This window comes from Fukomys damarensis, unplaced genomic scaffold, assembly GCF_012274545.1.
Source record: "Fukomys damarensis isolate Sample0158 unplaced genomic scaffold, DMR_v1.0_HiC HiC_scaffold_15, whole genome shotgun sequence".
In the NCBI taxonomy this organism is placed as follows: Eukaryota; Metazoa; Chordata; class Mammalia; order Rodentia; family Bathyergidae; genus Fukomys; species Fukomys damarensis.
In genome coordinates, this window is record NW_022900927.1 from 19628036 (window position 1) to 19647630 (window position 19595).

The 19595-nt window shown below is 40.2% G+C and overlaps 1 protein-coding gene and 1 pseudogene across 3 annotated transcripts in view; both read left to right on the forward strand.

Annotated features, from left to right (window-relative positions):
• LOC104851962 overlaps positions 1 to 9774 on the forward strand; it is a 24797-nt pseudogene extending 15023 nt beyond the window's left edge.
• Sp1 (Sp1 transcription factor) overlaps positions 1 to 19574 on the forward strand; it is a 39731-nt gene extending 20157 nt beyond the window's left edge. For all 3 annotated transcript variants that reach the window (XM_033763657.1, XM_033763656.1, XM_010609311.3), the window contains 3 exons: positions 14846 to 15014; positions 18191 to 18390; positions 18878 to 19574. In XM_033763657.1, the coding sequence (XP_033619548.1) occupies positions 14846 to 15014; positions 18191 to 18390; positions 18878 to 19191 (683 nt within the window). In that variant the 3' untranslated portion in view covers positions 19192 to 19574. The remainder of the gene's footprint in view (positions 1 to 14845; positions 15015 to 18190; positions 18391 to 18877) is intronic.
• Positions 19575 to 19595: the final 21 nt, after the last annotated feature.

The following is a 19595-nucleotide window of genomic DNA, read 5'->3' on the forward strand; positions in this document are numbered from 1 at the left end:
CTGTATAGCAGTTTTGGAAGTATGGCCATTTTCACTTTAGGGTCTTCCTACCCAAGAACAGGGGAGGTCTTTTGCTTCCTTTGTTAGATTGGTTCGTAGATATTTCATTTTTTTGGATGCTATTGTAAAAGGAATTGTTTCCCTTATTTCTCTCTGTTATTTGTGTACAAGATGGCTACTGATATTTGAGTGTTGACCTTGTATCCAGCTCCTCTACTGAATCTGTCAGTTAAGTCTAGAAATCTTTTGGAGGAGTTTTTTGGGTCTTCTATGTAGAGTAGCAAATAACCAGCAAACAATGACAGTTTAACTTCTCCCTTTCCTATCTTTATTCCTTTTATTTCTTTCTTTTGTCTAATTGCTGTGGCTGTTTCCAGAATTCTGTTGAACAGGAGTGGTGATAGTGACATCCTTGTCTTGTTCCTAATTTTAGTGTGAAGGTTTTCAGTTTTTGACCATTCAGTATGATGTTGGCTGTTGGTTTTTCATAGATAGCCTTAATCAGGTTGAGATAAAGACCATTTATTCCAGTTTTCTGTTGGGTTTTTATCATGAATGGGCATTGAATTTTGTTGAATGCTTTTTCTTCATCTGTTGGGATAATCATATTGTCCTTGGCTCTGTTAATATTGCATATTACACTTACTGATTTACGTATGGTGAACCATCCTTGCATCCCTGGGATAAATCCAACTTGGTCAGGGTGTATGATCTTGATGGCCCTCTGTATTCTGTTTGCCAGTATCTTATTGAGGATTTTTGCATCTATATTCATTAGGGAGATTGGCCTGTAGTTCTCTTTTTGGTTGGGTCTTTTTCTGCTTTGGGAATCAAAGTAGTACTTGCTTCCAGGAATGAATTTGGAAGCATCAATTTTGTTTCAATTTCATTGAAGAGGGCCAGGGATTTTAGCACAGTGGTTTTTTCGCCTGCCTTGCAAGTACAAGGTCCCAAGTTCAATCCCGGTACCAAAAAAAAATTTTTTTTCATTGAAGAGTTTAGAGTAGTGACAATAGTTCTTCTCTAAATGTCTTGTAGAATTCAGCAGTGAATCCATCAGTACCTTGGCTTTTTTTTTGTTCGTAAATTTTCAATTATGTTTTCAATTTCACTGATTGTAATTTGGGTGTTTAGAATTTTTATATCTTCTTCATTCAACTTTGGTAATTCATATGTATCTAGGAATCTGTCCATTTCTTCTGTGTTTTTCATTTTATTAGAGTATAGGTTCTCAAAGTAGGAATTGATTCTCTGGATTTCTGCTGGATCTGTTGTGACTTCACCTTTTTCGTTACTAATTGCATGGATTTGAGCCTTTCCTTTTTTTGATGAGGTTAGCTAAGGGTTTATCAATTTTTATTTATTCTTTTGAAAAACCAACTCTTCAATTTGTTGATTTTTTTTTTTTTTTTTTTTTAAACCTTCTTTTTTATTTTTTTTTTTTTTTTTTTTTTTTTTTTTTTTTTTTTTTGGTATCATTGTCTCAGTGTTCATTGCATTGATTTCTGCTCTGATCTTTATAATTTCCTCCCTTGTACAAGTTTTGGATTTGTTTTGCTCTTCCTTTCTTTTCTTTTTTTCTTGTGGTATGAAACCAGATTTATTAAGATGTGTACAGGGTCAGCAATGGCCATCTCACTGGTTTGCTCTTCTTTCTCTAGAAGCTTAAGATTCAGCATTAGGTTGTTTATTTGCGCTCGCTCTGTTTTCCTATTGTGGGCATTCATTGCTATGAATTTCCCTTGTAGGACTGCTTTCGTGTGTCCTGTAGATTCCTGTTATGTTGTATTGGCATTATCATTTAATTGTAGAAACTGTCTTAATTTCTTCTTTAATTTCCTCTGTGACCCATTGGTTGTTCAGGAGAGTGTTATTCAATTTCCATGTGTTTGTAGAGTTGTTGCAATTTCTTATGCTATTGATCTCCAGTTTAATTGAACTATGGTCTGATAATATATACGATATAACTTCAACTCCTTTCCATTTATTTAAATGTGTTCTGTAAGCTAGCATGTGGTCTCTTTTGGAGAATGACCTGTGTGCAGCCGAAAAGGATGTATATACTGATTTTGTTGGATGTGACACTTTGTAGACATCTGTTAAGTCCATTTGTTCAAAAGCTTGCTTCAGTTCTAGTATTTCATTGTTGATTTTTTTTGCCTAGATGATCTATTTGTGACAGTGGGGTATTGAGGTCCACTACAATTGTATTAGTGCTTATTTGGTTTTTCACGTCCATTAATATTTGTTTTGTATAGTTGGCATTAGTATTTGGTGCATATATATTTTATGATTGTCATCTCTTCCTCTTGGATTGTTCCCTTTACAAGGATGTGGTGAACTTCTTTGTCTCTCTTAATTAGTTTTGGTTTGAAGTCTACTTTGTCTCCCAATAAGATTACCTACCTGCCAGGCATGTTGGTACATGCCTGTAATCCCCAGCACTCTGGGAGGCTGAGGCAGGAGGATCATTGTGAATTTGAGAACAGCCTGGGCTACACAGTGAGTTCCAGGTCAGTCTCAACTACATAATGAGACCCTGCATCAAAAAACCAAAAGAAAAAAAGATTAAGGGCCTGGGATTTAGCTCAGTGGTTCTGCCCGCTGCTTTGCAAGCACAAGGACCTGAGCAATCCCTGGTACAAAAAAAAAAAAAAAAAAAAAAAAATAATTAGCTACCCCTGCTTTTTTCCGGGTTCCTGTCATATGGAGAACTGTTTCCCATCCTTTTACTTTCAGTCTATGAATTTCTTTTTGAAATAGGTGGTTTCTTGTATACAGCACATTGTTGGATTTTGCTTCTTAATCCATTCTGCCAGTCTCTTCTTTTTTCTTTTTTTGCACTGGGGATTGAACTCAGCACCTTGCACTTGTGAGGCAGACAGCCGATCCGCTGAGCTAAATCCCTGGCCCCAGTCTCTTTTGATTGGTGAATTGAGGCCATTAAAATGGATGGTTATAACTGATATATATTCACTTATCCTTGTCATGTTATTTTCCTGTTGTTGGTGCTTTTATGTTTTATTTTACCCCCTCCCTTTAGTTTCTTGCCTTGCCTGCTCGATTTGCTCTGTTGGGCCCCATGGAGTACACCTTAGTATTTTTAGAAGCCTGCCTTTCTGTTGGCAGCAACATTCACCTTTTTTAAAAAAAATCATACCTCATGAAAGTCTCAGAAAAGGGGACTTCTAAAACTGCATCAGAAACTGGCACATTTAAACATTCACTGTTTTCTTATTTCTCTCTCTCTCTCTCCCTCTTTTTTTTTTTTTTTTTTTTCAGTGCTGGGATCAAACTCCGGACCTTGCATTTGGGAGTCAGGCACCGGAACCGCTGAGCTAAATCCCCAACCCTGTTTCACTGTTTTCTTGATGACTGCTTGTTCTTATCTCTAAGAAATTTATTTGTACCTACTCTTTGTACCTCTTTCTTTTTTCCTTTGAGACAGGAATTGTTTTGTAATTCAGGCTGTTCTTAAACTCAGCATGTACCCCAGGCTGGCCTTCAACTTGTAGAGATCCTCCTGTCTCAGCCTCCCAAGTTCTGGGATTGCAGGTGTGCACCATTATGCCCGCTTTGTGTGTGTATGTAGCGGGGTACTAAAGAGTGGACACAGAGCCTTCTTCACACTGAGCTACGTTCCCACTCATTTTTTATTCTATATTTTAAGACTAGAGCTTGCTAAATCACTAAATTACCTAGATTAGAGTGGAATTTGTGATTCTCCTGCTTCAGCATCTCAGAGTACTGGGATTATAGGTGTAATCCCATAACTCTTGGCTTCAAAATTAGTTTTATTACTTTCCCATTTATATTACCACTCTTACTAAAACCAAAGTGACTAATACTCTCTTAACTTTTTTTTTTGTTTGTTTGTTTGAGACAGGGTCTCACTATGTAGTTGAAACTGACCTGGAACTCACTATGTAGCCCAGGCTGGTCTCAAACTCACAGCAGTCTTCCTGCCTCAGCCTCCTGAGTGCTGGGATTATAGGCATGCACCACCACACCTGGCCATATTCTCTTAACTTTGTTCTCCTGTCCCACATAAATTCCTCTCCCACATATGCATATATGTTTCTTTTTCTTTCTTTCTTTTTTTTTTTTTTTGGTACTAGGTGTCAAACTGGGGACCTTGCACTTGTGAGGCACGTGGCAGAAGAACCACTGAGTTAAAATCCCCGGCCCTAGAGTGTTTAATAAGGAAAAATTACCAAAGATTATTGAAAAATATAACTTTGATGGAAGGACATCTCAAAACAAAATAGTTTTGCTTAAAATTTGTATATTTTCCCCTTTCCTTTTTAAAAGCTCTTGCTTGGAATGGTGACATTTCAACTCCTGTCACTTCCTTACAGTGACACCTAGTGGTGTGAGCTTTTACTACTATTGTGCTGATGGACCTTAAGGAAAACTCATTTTCTGGACTGTTTTTTAAAATCTATGTATTGTTAAGTGAAGATAGGTATACAAGTTAATATTTTTTGTTGTTAGGAGGATTGTTTTGTTTTTTGAGACAAGGTCTTGCTTTGTTATTTATGTTTTGTACTGGGGATTGAACTCAGGACTGTGCTTTGCAAGGCAGGCAGCAGAACCACTGAGCTAAATCCCCAGCCCTGTGAGGTTGTTTTTAATGAGAAAACTTATGTAGTTACATTATAGAAAATATGGGATATATTTTCTCATAAGGGAGTGTAGACAGCTAATTATTCACTATTGCAGTCATCAGTTTTGTGTGGTTTTTTTTTTGTTTGTTTGTTTGTTTTTGTTACTGGGAATTGAGCTTAGGGCCTCATGCTTGGTAAGCAGTCTCTGTACTACTGAGCTACATTCCAAGCCCTGCTTTATTTAAATTTTAATGTGTATGGTGTTATTCTAAAGCATAGCTTTAAATTTTTTTTAAAATCATAGCTTTATTCTTAGTGTGCATGTAATTTGTTGCCTTAATTTGTTTTTATCACAAGTTGGTTTGTTTTGTTTTGTTTTGTTTTTGAGACAGAGTCTCACTGTGTAGTTGATACTGACCTGGAACTCACTAGCCCAGGCTGGTCTCAAACTCACAACATCCTCCTGCCTCAGCCTCCCTGGTGCTGGGATTACAGGTGTGCGCCACCATGCCTGGCTCAAGTTGTTATGCTTTATTTCGCCATGCATTTAATTGGCTAATATTCAATCAAATTACTTAGCAGTTTCCTTATTGTTTGTTTGATTGTTTGTTTTTGGTTTTTTTGAGACAGGGTCTCACTATGTAGTTGAGACTGACCTGGAACTCACTATGTAGCCCAGGCTGGTCTTGAACTCCCAGTGATCCTCCTGCCTCAGCCTCCCAAGTGCTGGGATTATAGGCATGCGGTAACACACCCGGCTCCTATTGTTTATTTATTTATTTATTTTTAATTTTATTGAGTTTATTGGTACATTTTAGGGATACAGTACAGTTACATTCATTGTTGGGATCATGTACCTCTACATGGCAAGTCTTGATTCTCATTTTTTCCCCTTACCTCTGCCCTCCCTTCACCCCCTCTCCTATTGTTTATTTTTATTTTTAAAATTTATTTATTTATTTTTTGAGACAGGTCTTATGTAGTTCAGGCTGATTTTGAACTTACTATATAGCCCAGGTTGGCCTCAAACTTGGAGAAATCCTCCTGCCTCAGCCTCCCAGAGTTCTGGGATTATAGGCATGCGCTACCATGCTCAGCGGCATGGAATTATATTAACAACTTGCCTGTGCATATTTTTTGGCATTTAGAAAAATAACAAAAAAACAATTAGGTTAGTGTGGTGGTACATACCTGTCCTGGCTTGTGTGAGACTATGTCCAGTTTGAAGCCTACCTGGGATATGTAGTGGGTTCAAGGTAACAGTTACTTGTTTGCTTATTTCATGCTTCCTGTCCTCCCATTGTTTGATTGATTGATTGGTTCCGGGGATCAAACGCTGGATCTTGCAGGTACAGTGCCGCTGAGCTAAATCCCTAGCCCTCTCCCTTTTATTTTGTGGTACCAGAGATTGAACCCAGGGCCTTGCACAGGTGAGGCAAGTGATCTACCACTGAACTATACTCTGGCCCTTGCTTTATTTATTTTATTTTATTTTATTTATTTATTTATTTATTTATTTATTTGGTACTTGGGATCGAACTTGGGTCCTTCTGCTTGCAAAGTAGGTGGTGGAACCCTGAGCTAAATCCCCGGCCCCAGCCCTTGCTTTTTTAAATATAGAAGTCTTTCATTTTTATATATGAAATGAATTGATTTTTTGTGATTTCTCAGTTATTTTGAGGGATAGTGATGTGCTAAGGGTAGATCCCAAGCCCTCAGACGTAGTAAGCATGTACTTTATTACTGAACTATATTCCTTTTCCTTAGTGAATTTTAAAGGTTTAGTTAGTCATGGTGGCACAAATCTATAATTCTAGCCCTTTGAGCATTTGAGACAGAAAGATTACAAGTTCAAGCCCAGCCTAGGCAACCACAGTGCTGTATCAAAATAAAAAGATTTTAGAGTATAATTCATTGTGAAGAACTGGGTTCAGATCCAGTCATGGTGGTGCATGCCTGTAATCCCAGCACTCAGGAGTCTGAGGCATAGGATCACAGTGAGCTTGAGGACAGCCTGGGCTACACAGTACATAATACATGAGTTCAAGGCCAGACTGAACTACATAGCAAGACTTTGTCTCAAAAAAAAAAAAAAAAAAAAAAAAAAAAAAAAAAAAAAGAAAGAAAGAAAACGGAGCCCAGGGGTTTAGCTCAGTGGTACCATGCCTGCAAGGTCTTTATCACTAGTACCAAAAAACAAAAGACTCTTTCAGTCCCCACTCCCCTCCCCCTAGTTTTAAGTCTTTTTTTTTTTTTTTTCCTCTGGTGCTGGGGATTGAACCTAGGGCCTTGCATATGCTAGGCAAGTGCTTTACCACTAAACTGCATCTCCGGCCCTGGACAATTTTACCATTTAGAGGAACTAGTCTTTTTAATCTCTTCTCTCTTCTCTCTTCTCTGTAGTGGTCATTGCACCAAGCTTCTCATGCCTGCTAAAAATGTATACTGACACTGAGATACATCCTGAGCCTTTTTTAAAAAAAAATGTTGTTGTTTTTAGACGTAGTCTCACTGTATAGCCCTTTCTGATCTCAAACTTGCAAGCAGTCCTCCTGCCTCAGCCTCTTGAGTTACAGACATGTGCTACTGTGCCTAGTTTATATTGGTTTTTTTTTTTTTTTTTTTTGGTGCTGGGATCAAACTCGGGACCTTGAAGTTTATATTGATTTTTATGTAGCACAAGTTACTAATGAATGAGCAAGAATTTGAATTGTAAAAAAGAAAGAAAGAAAGAAAGAAAGCAAGCAAGCAAGCAAGCTGGGTGTGGTGCCACACGCCTATAATCCCAGCACTTGGGAGGCTGAGGCTGGAGGATCGCTGTGAGTTCGAGACCAGCCTGGGCTACACAGTGAGTTCCAGATCATTCTCAACTACATAGTGAGACCCTGTCTCAAACAACAACAACAAAAAAAAAGAACTTGAATTGTAGAAGAAGGAAGTAAGTAATTGGTGCCCATTTTCTGTTCTTGTGTGATCTGTTTTCAAAATTATCATCCAGGCCAGGGATTTAGCTCTGTGGTGCTTCCGCCTGCCTTGCCAAGCGCAAGGACCTGAGTTGATTCCTAGTACCAAAACAAACAAACAAAAATTATCATAAAAAATGTTTTCAAATGCTTACCAATTTGTAGGATAGTTTTGGCAGTTGCACAAAGAAAATGAAAGTTTTTGGGCCAGGGATTTAGTTCAGTGGTGACAGCGCCTGCCTTGCAAGCACAAGGCCCTGAGTTTGATCCCTGGTACCAAAAAAAGAAGTGAAAGTTTCTTATATGTTTGACATATAGACAAATACTAATAGAATGTACTGGGGATGTAGAGTGCGCAGTTAGGAATATTTGATAGGCCCAGTATAGTAATAACTTGCTTCAAGAAAACAATCTGGGGCCAGCAATTTAGCTCAGTGGCACCACACCTTCCTTGGAAGTGCAGGGGCCCGAGTTCGATCCCTGATTCCAAAAAAAAAGAAAACATTCTAGCTGGGTTTAGTGGTACACAACTGTAACTGCAACTACTTGGGTAGTTGCTGAAGCAGAAGGAGAAGCAGAAGGAAGGAAGCAGAAGGAAGCAGAAGGATCACAAATTTGAGGCCACTCTGGGCAACTCAGTGAGAATCTGTCTCAAAAAAAACAATTTTTTTTCATGATAGGGTCTTACTATGTAGTTTAGGCTGGCTTTGAATTTACTACATAGCCCAGGCAGGCCTTGAGCTGGTGATCTTCCTGCCTCAGCCTCCCAAGTGCTAGGATTACAGGATTACAGGGCATATGCTACCAGGCCCAGCTTCAAAATACAAACTTTTTATTGTTGAGACAAAGTCTCTCAAGCTGGCCTTGAACTCAATATGTAGGCCACGAAAGGAAAAGCAGACCACAGAGTACAAATCTGGGGCAAAGCTGCCATTGGTTTGTATCTCTGGGAGCATATTTTTGAGGGCTTACTTGATTCCACTGATGTGACCATTCAGTGGAGAGAAGGAAAGTCAGTTGTAGGAAGAACACATTACAGTTTCACATCACTGGTCCCACTATAGTCCCGGGGTACTTCTCTGCTAATGTGAATAATGTGGTCCTGGTTTTAGATGGAAGAGAGAAAGCAAAGGTCTTCTATGCCACCCAGTGGTTACTTTACATACCGACCTTAGTATAGTCTCAAAAATGCCAGCACATCGCTGTTGTTATGCTGGGAAATGAACATTGTGATAATGACTGGATGGCCCAGTTCCTCAGAAGCAGTGGTGGCTTTGTGAAGCTGCTGTTCATCATATATGACGGCTCTTGGATTAGCGACGCAGATGTGTTTCAGTGGCCTCTCAGTGTAGCAACTTAGAGGAATTTTCCTGTGGTGGAAGCAAGTTGGTCCATGTATGATGAGAGGCTGTACTTATGTAATTTCTTAGGAACTGTTTATAAAAACTCATCTAGACAGGCACGATTGAACATTTTGAAACAAGACAGGTACTGTAAGCTTTGTTGGATTTCAGTAAGAGAACAGTGGCAGCCTCAGGAAACCAACGTCTTAAGAATTACCAAGATGCTTTGCTTTAGAGCGACCTCACGCTGTGCCCAGCTGGAGTCAACACAATGCTACAGGATCTACGAAGCCTGCCCCTAAGGCTCCATTCCTGTGGTAGAAGACATCAGGACAGCTGGCAGATGTGAAAACACCTCTGCTCACCACTGCGCTCCTCTTGCACCTGCTCAAGACCATGGACCTCCCTTTATCTTTATTATTAAGGAATAATGATAATATTATTATTATTATTATATTATAATAATGTTATTATATACTCGGAAGGCCAGATGTGGTAGCACACACCTGTAATCCCAGCACTCAGGAGGATCGCTGTGAGTTGGAGACCAGCCTGGGCTACATAGTGAGTTCCAGGTCAGTCTCAACTACATAGTGAGACCCTGTCTCAAAAAAAAAAAAAAAAAAAAAGAACTGGAGGGCTGGGCATTTAGCTCAGTGATTCCAGTGCCTGCCTTGCAAGCACAAGGACCTGAGTTTGATCCCTGGTGCCAAAAAAAAAAACCTGGAAAAAACTTCCTGCTATTTAAGAAAAAGAGAAAACTATAAATGTAAAAGAAAAGATTCGAAGAAGAAAAATGTTACTTCAGTGGTATCAATCCTACAAAACAGAACTAAAATGAAATTTACTGATACTTTAGGAAGTTTTTGTTTTTTGTTTTTTGTTTTTTGTTTGTTTTTTGTATCAGGGATCGAACTCAGGTTCTTGTGCTTATGAGGCAGGCAGGTGGAACCACTGAGCTAAATCCCCGGCCCAGGAAGTTCATTTTTAATGACTAATAAAGGTTAATTTAACCATAAAACAAACAAACAAACAAACAAACCTATTACAGTGGCCAAAAAGTTTATTGTTCTTACATAACATAACATGAAGTCAGGAGTCAACTCCAGGTTGATGTAGAAGCTTACAGTAGAAACCCTGACCTGTTGTACCTTTATTGTTTTTGTTTGTTTTTGTGTTTCTGTTTTTTTGATACTGGGGAGCGAACTCAGGCCCTGTGCTTGCGAGGCAGGCAGTGGAACCACTGAGCTAATAAATCCCCAGCCCCCGTTTATTCTTCATGTACAACAGTGCCCCTGTTTGCTACAGGATCTACTTTATCTCTGGTCATTATGCCTTCTTTTTAAACAATAAAGATTGGTGAATGAAGTTTGATTAAAGGAGGAAAAAGTCTAATCTTTTTTTTTTTTTTTTCAGTACTATGGATTGAGCATAGGGCCTTTGCACTGAGCTACATTTCCAGCCCTCTGTGTTTTTTTTGTTTGTTTGTTTGTTTTTGTTTTTGTTTTTTAAAGACAGGGTCTCAGGGACCAGGGATTTAGCTCAGAGGTGCCGCTGCCTGCCTCGCAAGTGCAAGGTCCTGAGTTCAATCCCTAGTACCAAAAATAAGTAAACAAACAAATAAAAAATACAGGGTCTCCCTATCTAGCTCAGGCTGTCCGTGAACTCACTATGTAGTCCAAGGTGGCCTTGAACTAAGGGCAAGGCAGTCCTCCTGCCTCAGCCTCCTGAGTAATGGGATTACAGACAGACATGCATCACCAAGACCAGATCTAGCCCTCTTTTTAAAAATGTTTTTGAGACAGTCTGTCTAAGTCAGTAGGTTGCTCAGGCTAGGCTCAAACTTGGGATCCTTCTGCCTCAGACTCTAGGGATTACATGCATGTTCTGACACGCCTAGCCAGCCTCATCTTTCCTATTTAAAGATCTATCCTGGCCAGGAAATGGTGGCATATGTCTGTAAGACTAGCACTCTGAAAGGATGGGGCAGGAGGATTATAAATTTGAGCCTCGCCTGGGCAACTTTAGTGAGACCCCATCTCAAAAGAAAAAAAAAAACGGTCTGGATATGTAGCCAAGTGCATATGTCTTGTGTTCAATATCCAGTAACAAAACAAACAAGTTCAGTAGCAGTGGATGCCAAATATGTGACAGTCAGAAATGTCTCCAGACATTACCAGATATCTCCTAGGCAGCAAAATAGCTCCAGGTCTAAATTTATCTAAAGGGTGAATTTTGTCATATGTAAATTTTGTGTTAATAAGTGTGATTTTTTTTAGAAAAGGAAAACTCATTGGTCCTTTTTAGAAGATTTTTAAAAACTGATAATTAGAATCAAGCATTTATTCTTTTTGGTTTTTTGAGACAGGGTCTCAGTATGTAGTTGAGACTGACCTGGAACTCACTATGTAGCCCAGGCTGGTCCCGAACTCACAGCGATCCTCCTGAGTGCTGGGATTACAGGAGTGCGCCACCACACTTGGCCAAGCATTTATTCTTTATCCTATGTTAATTTTATGTCACAGTAACGAAGTACTTATTTGTTTGTTATTTGGGACAGGGTCTCATGATGTAGTTCAGGTTGGCCTTGAACTCAGTGTGAGCCCAGACTCTTGAGCAGTCCTCTGTGAGCAGTCCTCTGTGAGAAGTCCTCCTGTCTCAGCCTTCCCAAGTGCTGAATTATAGGCCGTCATGCCTGGCCAAATAGTTGATATTTGGATGAATTTTTTGGCATTATATTTTAATATTCCCAGTGGTCTATTTTTCTATCACTAGCAGTAGTTTCAGCCAGGCACAGTGACACATGCCTATAATTCCAACCACTGGCTGAGGCCGGAGGATCTAAGGTCCAAAATCAGTATAGACAGCTTACTGAGAACCTGTCACAGAAGAAAAAACTAAAGGTCTTGAGATGTAACTCAGTGGCAGAGTATGTAATAAGCTGAATGAATCTGATCCACACTTAGGTACAGAAGGAAAAAAGGAAAAGTACAATTTTGTCTATTTTCTTTTCCTCTTCTCATTTATCACTTCTGATTGATTTTGGCTAGGAAATCAGATGAGTAGAGCAATTGTTTAAAAGAATAAAAGGTCATATGTGGTGGTATACACCTGTACTTAGGAGGCTGAGGCAAGAGAATTGCCAGTTTGAACTGGGGAGACCTTGTTTCAGGAAACCAAAAAAAAAAAAAAAAAAACAAAAAAGACTGGGGTGCTACTCTGGGTCCTCAGTACCGCAAAAAATAAAAAAAAATAGTGTATAGTGAGGGTACATAATGTTTATCTGTGAAACTTTTTTTTTTCAGTTATGCATAGTAGATTACAGAGCTGAATGTTTTAGTTCAGGCATGGTGGTACACTCCTGTAATCCCAACACTAGTGAGGCTGAGGCAATAGAATTGTTGCAAGTTCAAGACCAGCCTGAACTACACAGCAAGACCCTGTCTCAAAAAAATAATAAATAGTGGCCGGATATGGTGGTGCAAGCCTATAAACTTTTTTTTTTTTTGGTACTGAGGATTAAATTCAGGACCTTGCACTTACCAGGCAGGTGTGGCACCACTCAGCTACATCCCCAGCCTGGAACTTTGTAGAACTTTCAGTGATAACAGACAGCCCACTGTGGCATAGGTGCCTTAGACTCACCAGCACTGCTTTAATCCTGGTACTCAAGAAGGTTGAGGCAGGAGGTTTCAGAGTTCTAGCCTTGTGTGGGCAATGTAGCATTTTGGTAGTAAGACCTCTCAAAATGAAAAAATGCAGGCTGGGGATTTAGCTCAGTGGTTCCAACATCTGCCTTGCAAGCACAAGGACCCAAGTTTGATCCCTGGTACCCAAAACAAAGATAATAATAATTAAAATTTTTAAAAATTAAAGTCAAAAAAATTTAAAAGGCTGAAGATGTATCAGTGTGAAAGCCCTGGGTTCAGTACCCAGTACTGCAAAAAAAAAATTTTTTTTTTTCTTTAAAGTCTTTTTTTTTGAGACAGGGTCTCATTATGTAATTCATACTGGCCTAGAACTCATGGCAATCCTCTTGCCTCAGCCTCCTGAGTGCTGGAATTACAGGCGTGTGCCACCATGCCCAGCTTTAAAGTCTTATTTATAATCATTTCCATAATATTTTAACTCTGGAGATAGCTGGGAATGAATAAGGGTTTTGGGGCATGTTTCTGTAATATATCTCCATCCACTCCAGCCTGCTGTCTTGTTTTTTTAAAATTGCTGATCAGTAGTCCATTGGAAAATTTTGTCATAATTTACTTAAGTATTTCCTTTAAGGTATATGCTTCAATTTTTTCCAGTTTTTTGTTTGTTTGTTTTGTTCCTGGGGATCAAACTTGGGACCTTGCACTTGGGAGGCAGACAGTGGTACCACTGAGCTAAATCCCTGGCCCTTGTTTCCATTTTTTTCTTAAGAAAGTACAGAAAGTTTGATTATCCTACTGTCTTTGTATAGTTGTATATCCATAGGATGGTACTTACTGGAAGTATGTGTGCATCTACAATTTTAATAATACTGCCTGCTTGGCCTCTTAAAAGTTGTATTCAGTGGTGTGTAGCTTAGTGGTAGAGTGCTTGCTTAGCATGTGCAAGGTCTTGGTTTCCACCCCAGTACTATGCATATACACACAGGTTGTATTACTAGAGCTTTTTTTTTTTTTTTTTTTTTTTTTTTTTTTTTTTTGGTATCGGGGATTGAACTCGGGACCTTGCACTTGAGAGGCAGACAGTGGAACCACTGAGCTAAATTCCCAGCCCTAGAGCTTTTAACTTGTGGTAATCAGATAAGTGAAAAGTTAGAATTTCATTACAGAATAGTGTTTTTAAAATTATGAGAGTGGCTTTGGTTGTACCTTGGGGTAATTATTTGCCTAGCATGTGTGAGATTTGATCCCTAGCACTGCCAATAAGTTTTTTTGTTTTTTTGGGGTTTTTTTTGGTACTGGTGATTGAACTCAGGACCTTGAGCTTGCAAGACAGGCATGGTGCCACTGAGCTAAATCCCCAGCCCCACTTCCAATAAGTATTGAATGAATTTGATCAGATCTTCATATGCTTGCTGGCTCTTTAGATTTTCTTTTTCTTTTCTTTTCTTTCTCTTTTTTTTTTTTTGCAACAAAACATTTATTGGTACATTTTAGGCATACATAATGTTAACACTCATCATAGGGAATTTACACCTCTACATGTTACATCCTCCCTCTTCCCATTTCTCCCTCCCTTCGAGTCCCCTCCCCCTCCCTATGTACAAAAGCTTTGTTTCCACTTCCTATTTGAACATTTTCTTCCTATTTCCCAATACCTATTATACACTTTATTCCTTATTTCCACTTTCAGTTTCTCACACCAGAGAAACAATGCAGTATTTAAATGTGTGTCCAATTTATTTCACTTAAGAAATATGGTCTTGGCTGGGGATTTAGCTCAGTGGTGCTGCTGCATGCCTTATAAGAGCAAGGACCTGAGTTCAATCCTCAGTACCCAAAAAAAAGAATATGATCTCAAGGTGCATCCTGGCTCTTTAGATTTTCAATGCAAGATTTCAGATATGAGTATTATTATTTGTTTTTTTTTTGTTTGTTTTTTATTTTAATTTTATTTTTTTGGTACCAGGGATTGAACTCGGGACCTTGCACTTGCTGGGCAGGCGGAGGAACCACTGAGCTAAATCCCCAGCCCAGAGTATTATTATTTGAATATGGCTCTGAAGAGACGCAGGCACAGCAATGAGCACCTTTAGTTTCAGTTACTTGTAAGGTTGTAGTAGAAGGGGGTCACTTGACCCTAGAGTTTGAGGCCAACCTGGTCTATGTGGCAAAACCCCATGTCCTAATAAAAGCAATGGTATTATGAACGTGAGGTGTCACTGAGATAGATGCCTGTGACTGTCAGGACTTCCCACTTTGACTACTTTTCTCTTTAATTTTAGGTGATCATGGAGCTCAGCTTGGCCTCCATGGGGCAGGTGGTGATGGGATGCATGATGATACAGCAGGTGGAGAGGAAGGAGAAAACAGCCCAGATCCACAACCCCAAGCTGGTCGGAGGACCCGGCGGGAAGCATGCACCTGTCCCTACTGTAAAGACAGTGAAGGAAGGTGAGTTGACCCGGTAGACTCTATTTAGCATAAAGAAAAATAATGGACTTAGAGGTAAAAGGAAGGGGGTAAGTTTTGAATATTTAACCTCACCACCAGGTTTAGAGATACATTACCTATAATCTGAGTAGCTCAGGAGGCTGAGGCAGGATTGATCGCAAGTTTGGGACCAGCTGAGCGGTAATTTAATGAGACTTTTTCTCAGAGTAAGTTTTTTAAAAACAGGCTAAGCATTCAGAGGGCTGAGGAAGGAGGATTGGGAATTTAAGGCCAGCTCTGACTACATAATGAGATCCTGTCTCAAAAAAATAAATAAGCCAGGCGTGATGGCACATGCCTATAATCTCAGCACTCAGAGGCTGAGTTAGAGGATTGTCATGATTTTGAGGCCAGCCTGGGTTACATAGTTCAAGGACAGCCTGAACTACGTAATGAAATCTTGTCTTAAAAATTCCACAAAAGAAAAGGAGGGAGAGAGGGAGAGGGAGGGGAATAGGGAGAGAAAGAGAGAAAAGAAGGAAGGAAGGGAGGGGGAAGGAAGGGAGGGCGCGTGGGCAAGCACACAAAAGAGGCCTGGGAATGTAGCTCAGTGGTAAAGCCCTCCTGGTTGTTCCCCCATACCACAAAATGAATGGAGGAAGAAAGGAAGTGAGGGTTGGCTGGGGATGTGGCTTAGTGGTAGAGTACACCTGAGTTTAATTTCCAGTATCTCACATACAATTAGTAATAATGCTTACCCTGGATAGAAAATTCTCCTATGGAGGAATCTGAAGTGTCCCCCAAAGCAGGGTTCTGAGAGATTTTTTATTAGTGGCATGTGTTACTTATCTTGGAAGAGTTACATTTTCCTTGAAGTCACTGCTTTTGAAAAAGAATAGATACTAGTCTTTTAAGTGCCTTTGAAAAAATCTGAAGTGTTGTCCCAGTAAAGTAAGTACAAAAATAGAAAATAAGAAAAGTACCAAAAAAGAAAATAGTTTGAGTTTAATAACATAGTTTATCCTGTATTAGAGGAAAAGCAGAGGTGGTAAGTCTGAAGTGCTCAGTACAGTGTATGTAGCTCTAACAGACTTTAAAGTGGCAGTGGCTTGTTTTTGAAGAAATTTCTCAATTCTAGCTAAGTATGATTTCACTTCTGTTATATTTTTTCCTCTGTTCAAATGTACTATTAAAACCCAAGAAAATACCTTCTTGGAAGTTTCCCCCATGCCTACTGGGGATGGATAACACATAGAACAAATTGGTTTGTCAAGTAAACATTTGAGAACTGATTTCTGAGAGTAGCTTGGGTTCTGTTCTGTATAGAAATTTTTTTTTTTTCTTTTTAATGTTCCTTGAAATAGTTAGATCCGTGTCCCCCTGCCTAGCCCTTTGTTTTTGAAGTAAATTCTTGCTGTTACCCAGCCTGGCGTATAACTTCTGGGCTCAATAGATCCTCTTTCCTCACCCTCCTTCTTAGCTGGAACTGCAGACACATGCCACCAAACTCCAACCCATTCTTGTTTTCCTCTGACATCCCTGATACTGCTCTAGCTATTGAACTTTTAATCTGTAATGTAGGACTCTCAAGCTGATAGAAAAGTTTTATAATTATGATACCTGTACTTTATTCTCTTTAAGATTCTGTACCAACTGCTTAAAAGGATAGATCCTTTGTTCATTGAGTAAATCTCCAACAAAAAATTTCACCATGTCATCCTGTGGAGTGGTACACACCTGTAATCCTAGCATTTTGGAAAGCGAGATAGAAGGATCACAAGTTCCAGCTCAGATGCAGCGATTTAGTGAGACCTATCGCAAGGAAAATAAAAAGACTGGCATATAGCTTAGTGGGAAGTCCCTGGATTCAATCCCTATTACTGCAAAAAGAGAAAGGGAGGAGGAGGAAAGAAAAAAGTATCACTGTCATTATTTCTTTTGGGGAAAACTTGTGAGACTGAAACATCTGAGAAAGATACAAAAAAATACTTCCAAATTTCAGAAGTCACCATAAGGGTGATTATCATCTCCTTAAACGTACAGTGATGTTAAGGACAAGAGCACAGAAGAGTTGAAGCCTAAAGTTTGAGTTTGGAGAATTAAGAACCAAAATCAAGGGCTCAAAATGTAGGCCTGGATTTAATCTCCAATGTGGCCAAAAGAAATTGGAACTAGAATCAGCTAAAAATGTATCTTTTTTTCTTGCTATCAAGTTCAGGCTGGCCTTGAACTCGGGATCCTCCTGCCTCAGCCTCCTGAGTTCTATGGTTATAGGCATGTGCCACTATACATGGCAAAAACTTTTTTTCCTGGTACCAGAGATCGAACTCAGAACCTTGTGCTTCCAAGGCAGGTGCAATGCCACTGAGCTAAATCCCTGGCCCACAAATGTATTTTTAAAAAGATTTCTTTGTTAGGTATGGTGGCACACACCTATAACCCTAGCACTCAGGAGACTGAGGCAGGAGAATCACCATGAGTTCAAGGCCAGCCTATACTACAAAGTGAGAACTTGTCTCAAAAAAAACCAAAAATACCCAATCAATAAGTAAATAAATAGGGCCCAGGATTTAGCTCAGTGGTTCCGGTGCCTGCTTTGCAAGCGCAGGGACCCAAGTTCGATCCCTGGTACCAAAAAAAAAGTAAATAAATAAACAAATTTGAGACGTGGGCATGACAGTGCAGACATATACCCCCTCCCCCAACACATGAAGGCAGAGGCAGGAGCCTCCGTGCCAAACGTGGTGGCATGTGCCTGCAATCCAGCACTCAGGAAGCTAAGGCAGGAGGATCATCACAAGTTCTAGGCCAGCCTGGGTTACATAGTGAGCTCATGGACAGCCTGAATTACATAATGAGACCCTGTCTCAAAAACAACAACAACAACAAAAAAAAAAGTTCAACCTCAGCCTCAGCTACATAGTTCAAGGCAAGAATGGACTACAGAGCCTCTGTCTCTCAAAAAGAAGGAGGAAGGAAGGGAAGCGAGTGAGCAAGTTTAGGGTCTGAGATTACGATCGTAGCTTAGTTAGTGGTAAAGCACTTGTGTAGTGTGCGTGAATCCCTAGACTCCCTCCCCAGCACTGCACAAATAAAAGTTTGAGTTAGTTTTGAGTTGGTTCTGTAATTACCGTTGACACTTTGCAGTTCTTTAATTTCTTTTTTCAGAATGAGTAATAGTGTGTTGTAACTTTCAGGGGATCTGGGGATCCTGGCAAAAAGAAGCAGCATATTTGTCACATTCAAGGCTGTGGCAAAGTGTATGGCAAGACCTCACATCTACGGGCACATTTACGTTGGCATACAGGCGAGAGGCCATTCATGTGTACCTGGTCATACTGTGGGAAGCGCTTCACACGTTCGGATGAGCTACAGAGACACAAGCGCACACACACAGGTGAGCAAGAGACTAGGGAAGAGAGAAGGAAGGAGCCAGGTTTCAAGTAGGATTGGCGGGGGGGAGTACCAGGGACCGAACTCAGGACCTTGCACTTGTGAGGCAGGCAGCTACATCCCCAGCCCCTCAAGTGGGATTTTTAAAAGGAGGACTCTTGACCTCATTACTCTCTTTAGTCTCTGTCCTGCCTACTTTTCTGCAAAGTTCTGCTGACCTTACAGCATAATCCCCAACACAACCCCTTCCCTGTACCGGGGTTAGAACTCAGGATCTTGCTCTTGCAAGGCAAGTGCAGCACAACTGATCTTAATCCCTGACCCTTATTTCCCAATCTTTATCTGAGTTATTTTCCCCTAAAATGAAAAGAACACTAGGCAGATTACTTTTGTTTCTTATTACCTTCTGATAATATAGTTGGAAGGTGGTAAATTGGGTAGGGTATCCCACTTCCGGACATGTCAGCTTCTTACCTTCTTTCTTTTCCTAGGTGAGAAGAAGTTTGCCTGTCCTGAGTGTCCTAAGCGCTTCATGAGGAGTGATCACCTGTCAAAACATATCAAGACCCACCAGAATAAGAAGGGAGGCCCAGGTGTAGCCCTGAGTGTGGGCACTTTGCCCCTGGACAGTGGGGCAGGTTCAGAAGGCAGTGGCACTGCTACCCCTTCAGCCCTTATTACCACCAATATGGTAGCCATGGAGGCCATCTGTCCAGAGGGTATTGCTCGTCTTGCTAACAGTGGCATCAACGTCATGCAGGTGGCAGATCTGCAGTCCATTAATATCAGTGGCAATGGCTTCTGAGATCAGGCACCAGGGCAAGAGACATATGGGCTAATACCCATCAACGTTGGGATGCAAGTTAGCATGGGTCCAAGAGACACGTGGGAAAGAGAGCCATGAGGCATTAAAATACATGGTGGTGGGAATTGGGGGAGAGAAAGAAGAAATGGGGTCCTGGAACCCATCTGTATCATCAGTGCCTCCTTGAAGGTGGAAACATTAGTGAAAATTCTGTTGGTGCCATCCTTTGATGAGCATTTGTTTGATCCCAGTTTCTTATACTTCTTACCCTAGCCTCCCCTTTGTACGTTTTCCCTTCTCAACTCTCCCGTGGTGGATCCCCCCTTTCCTAAAGCCATCATGCCTTGATAAATATATATGATCATTGAAATACTTTTTAACAAAAAACAGATTCTATATTATAT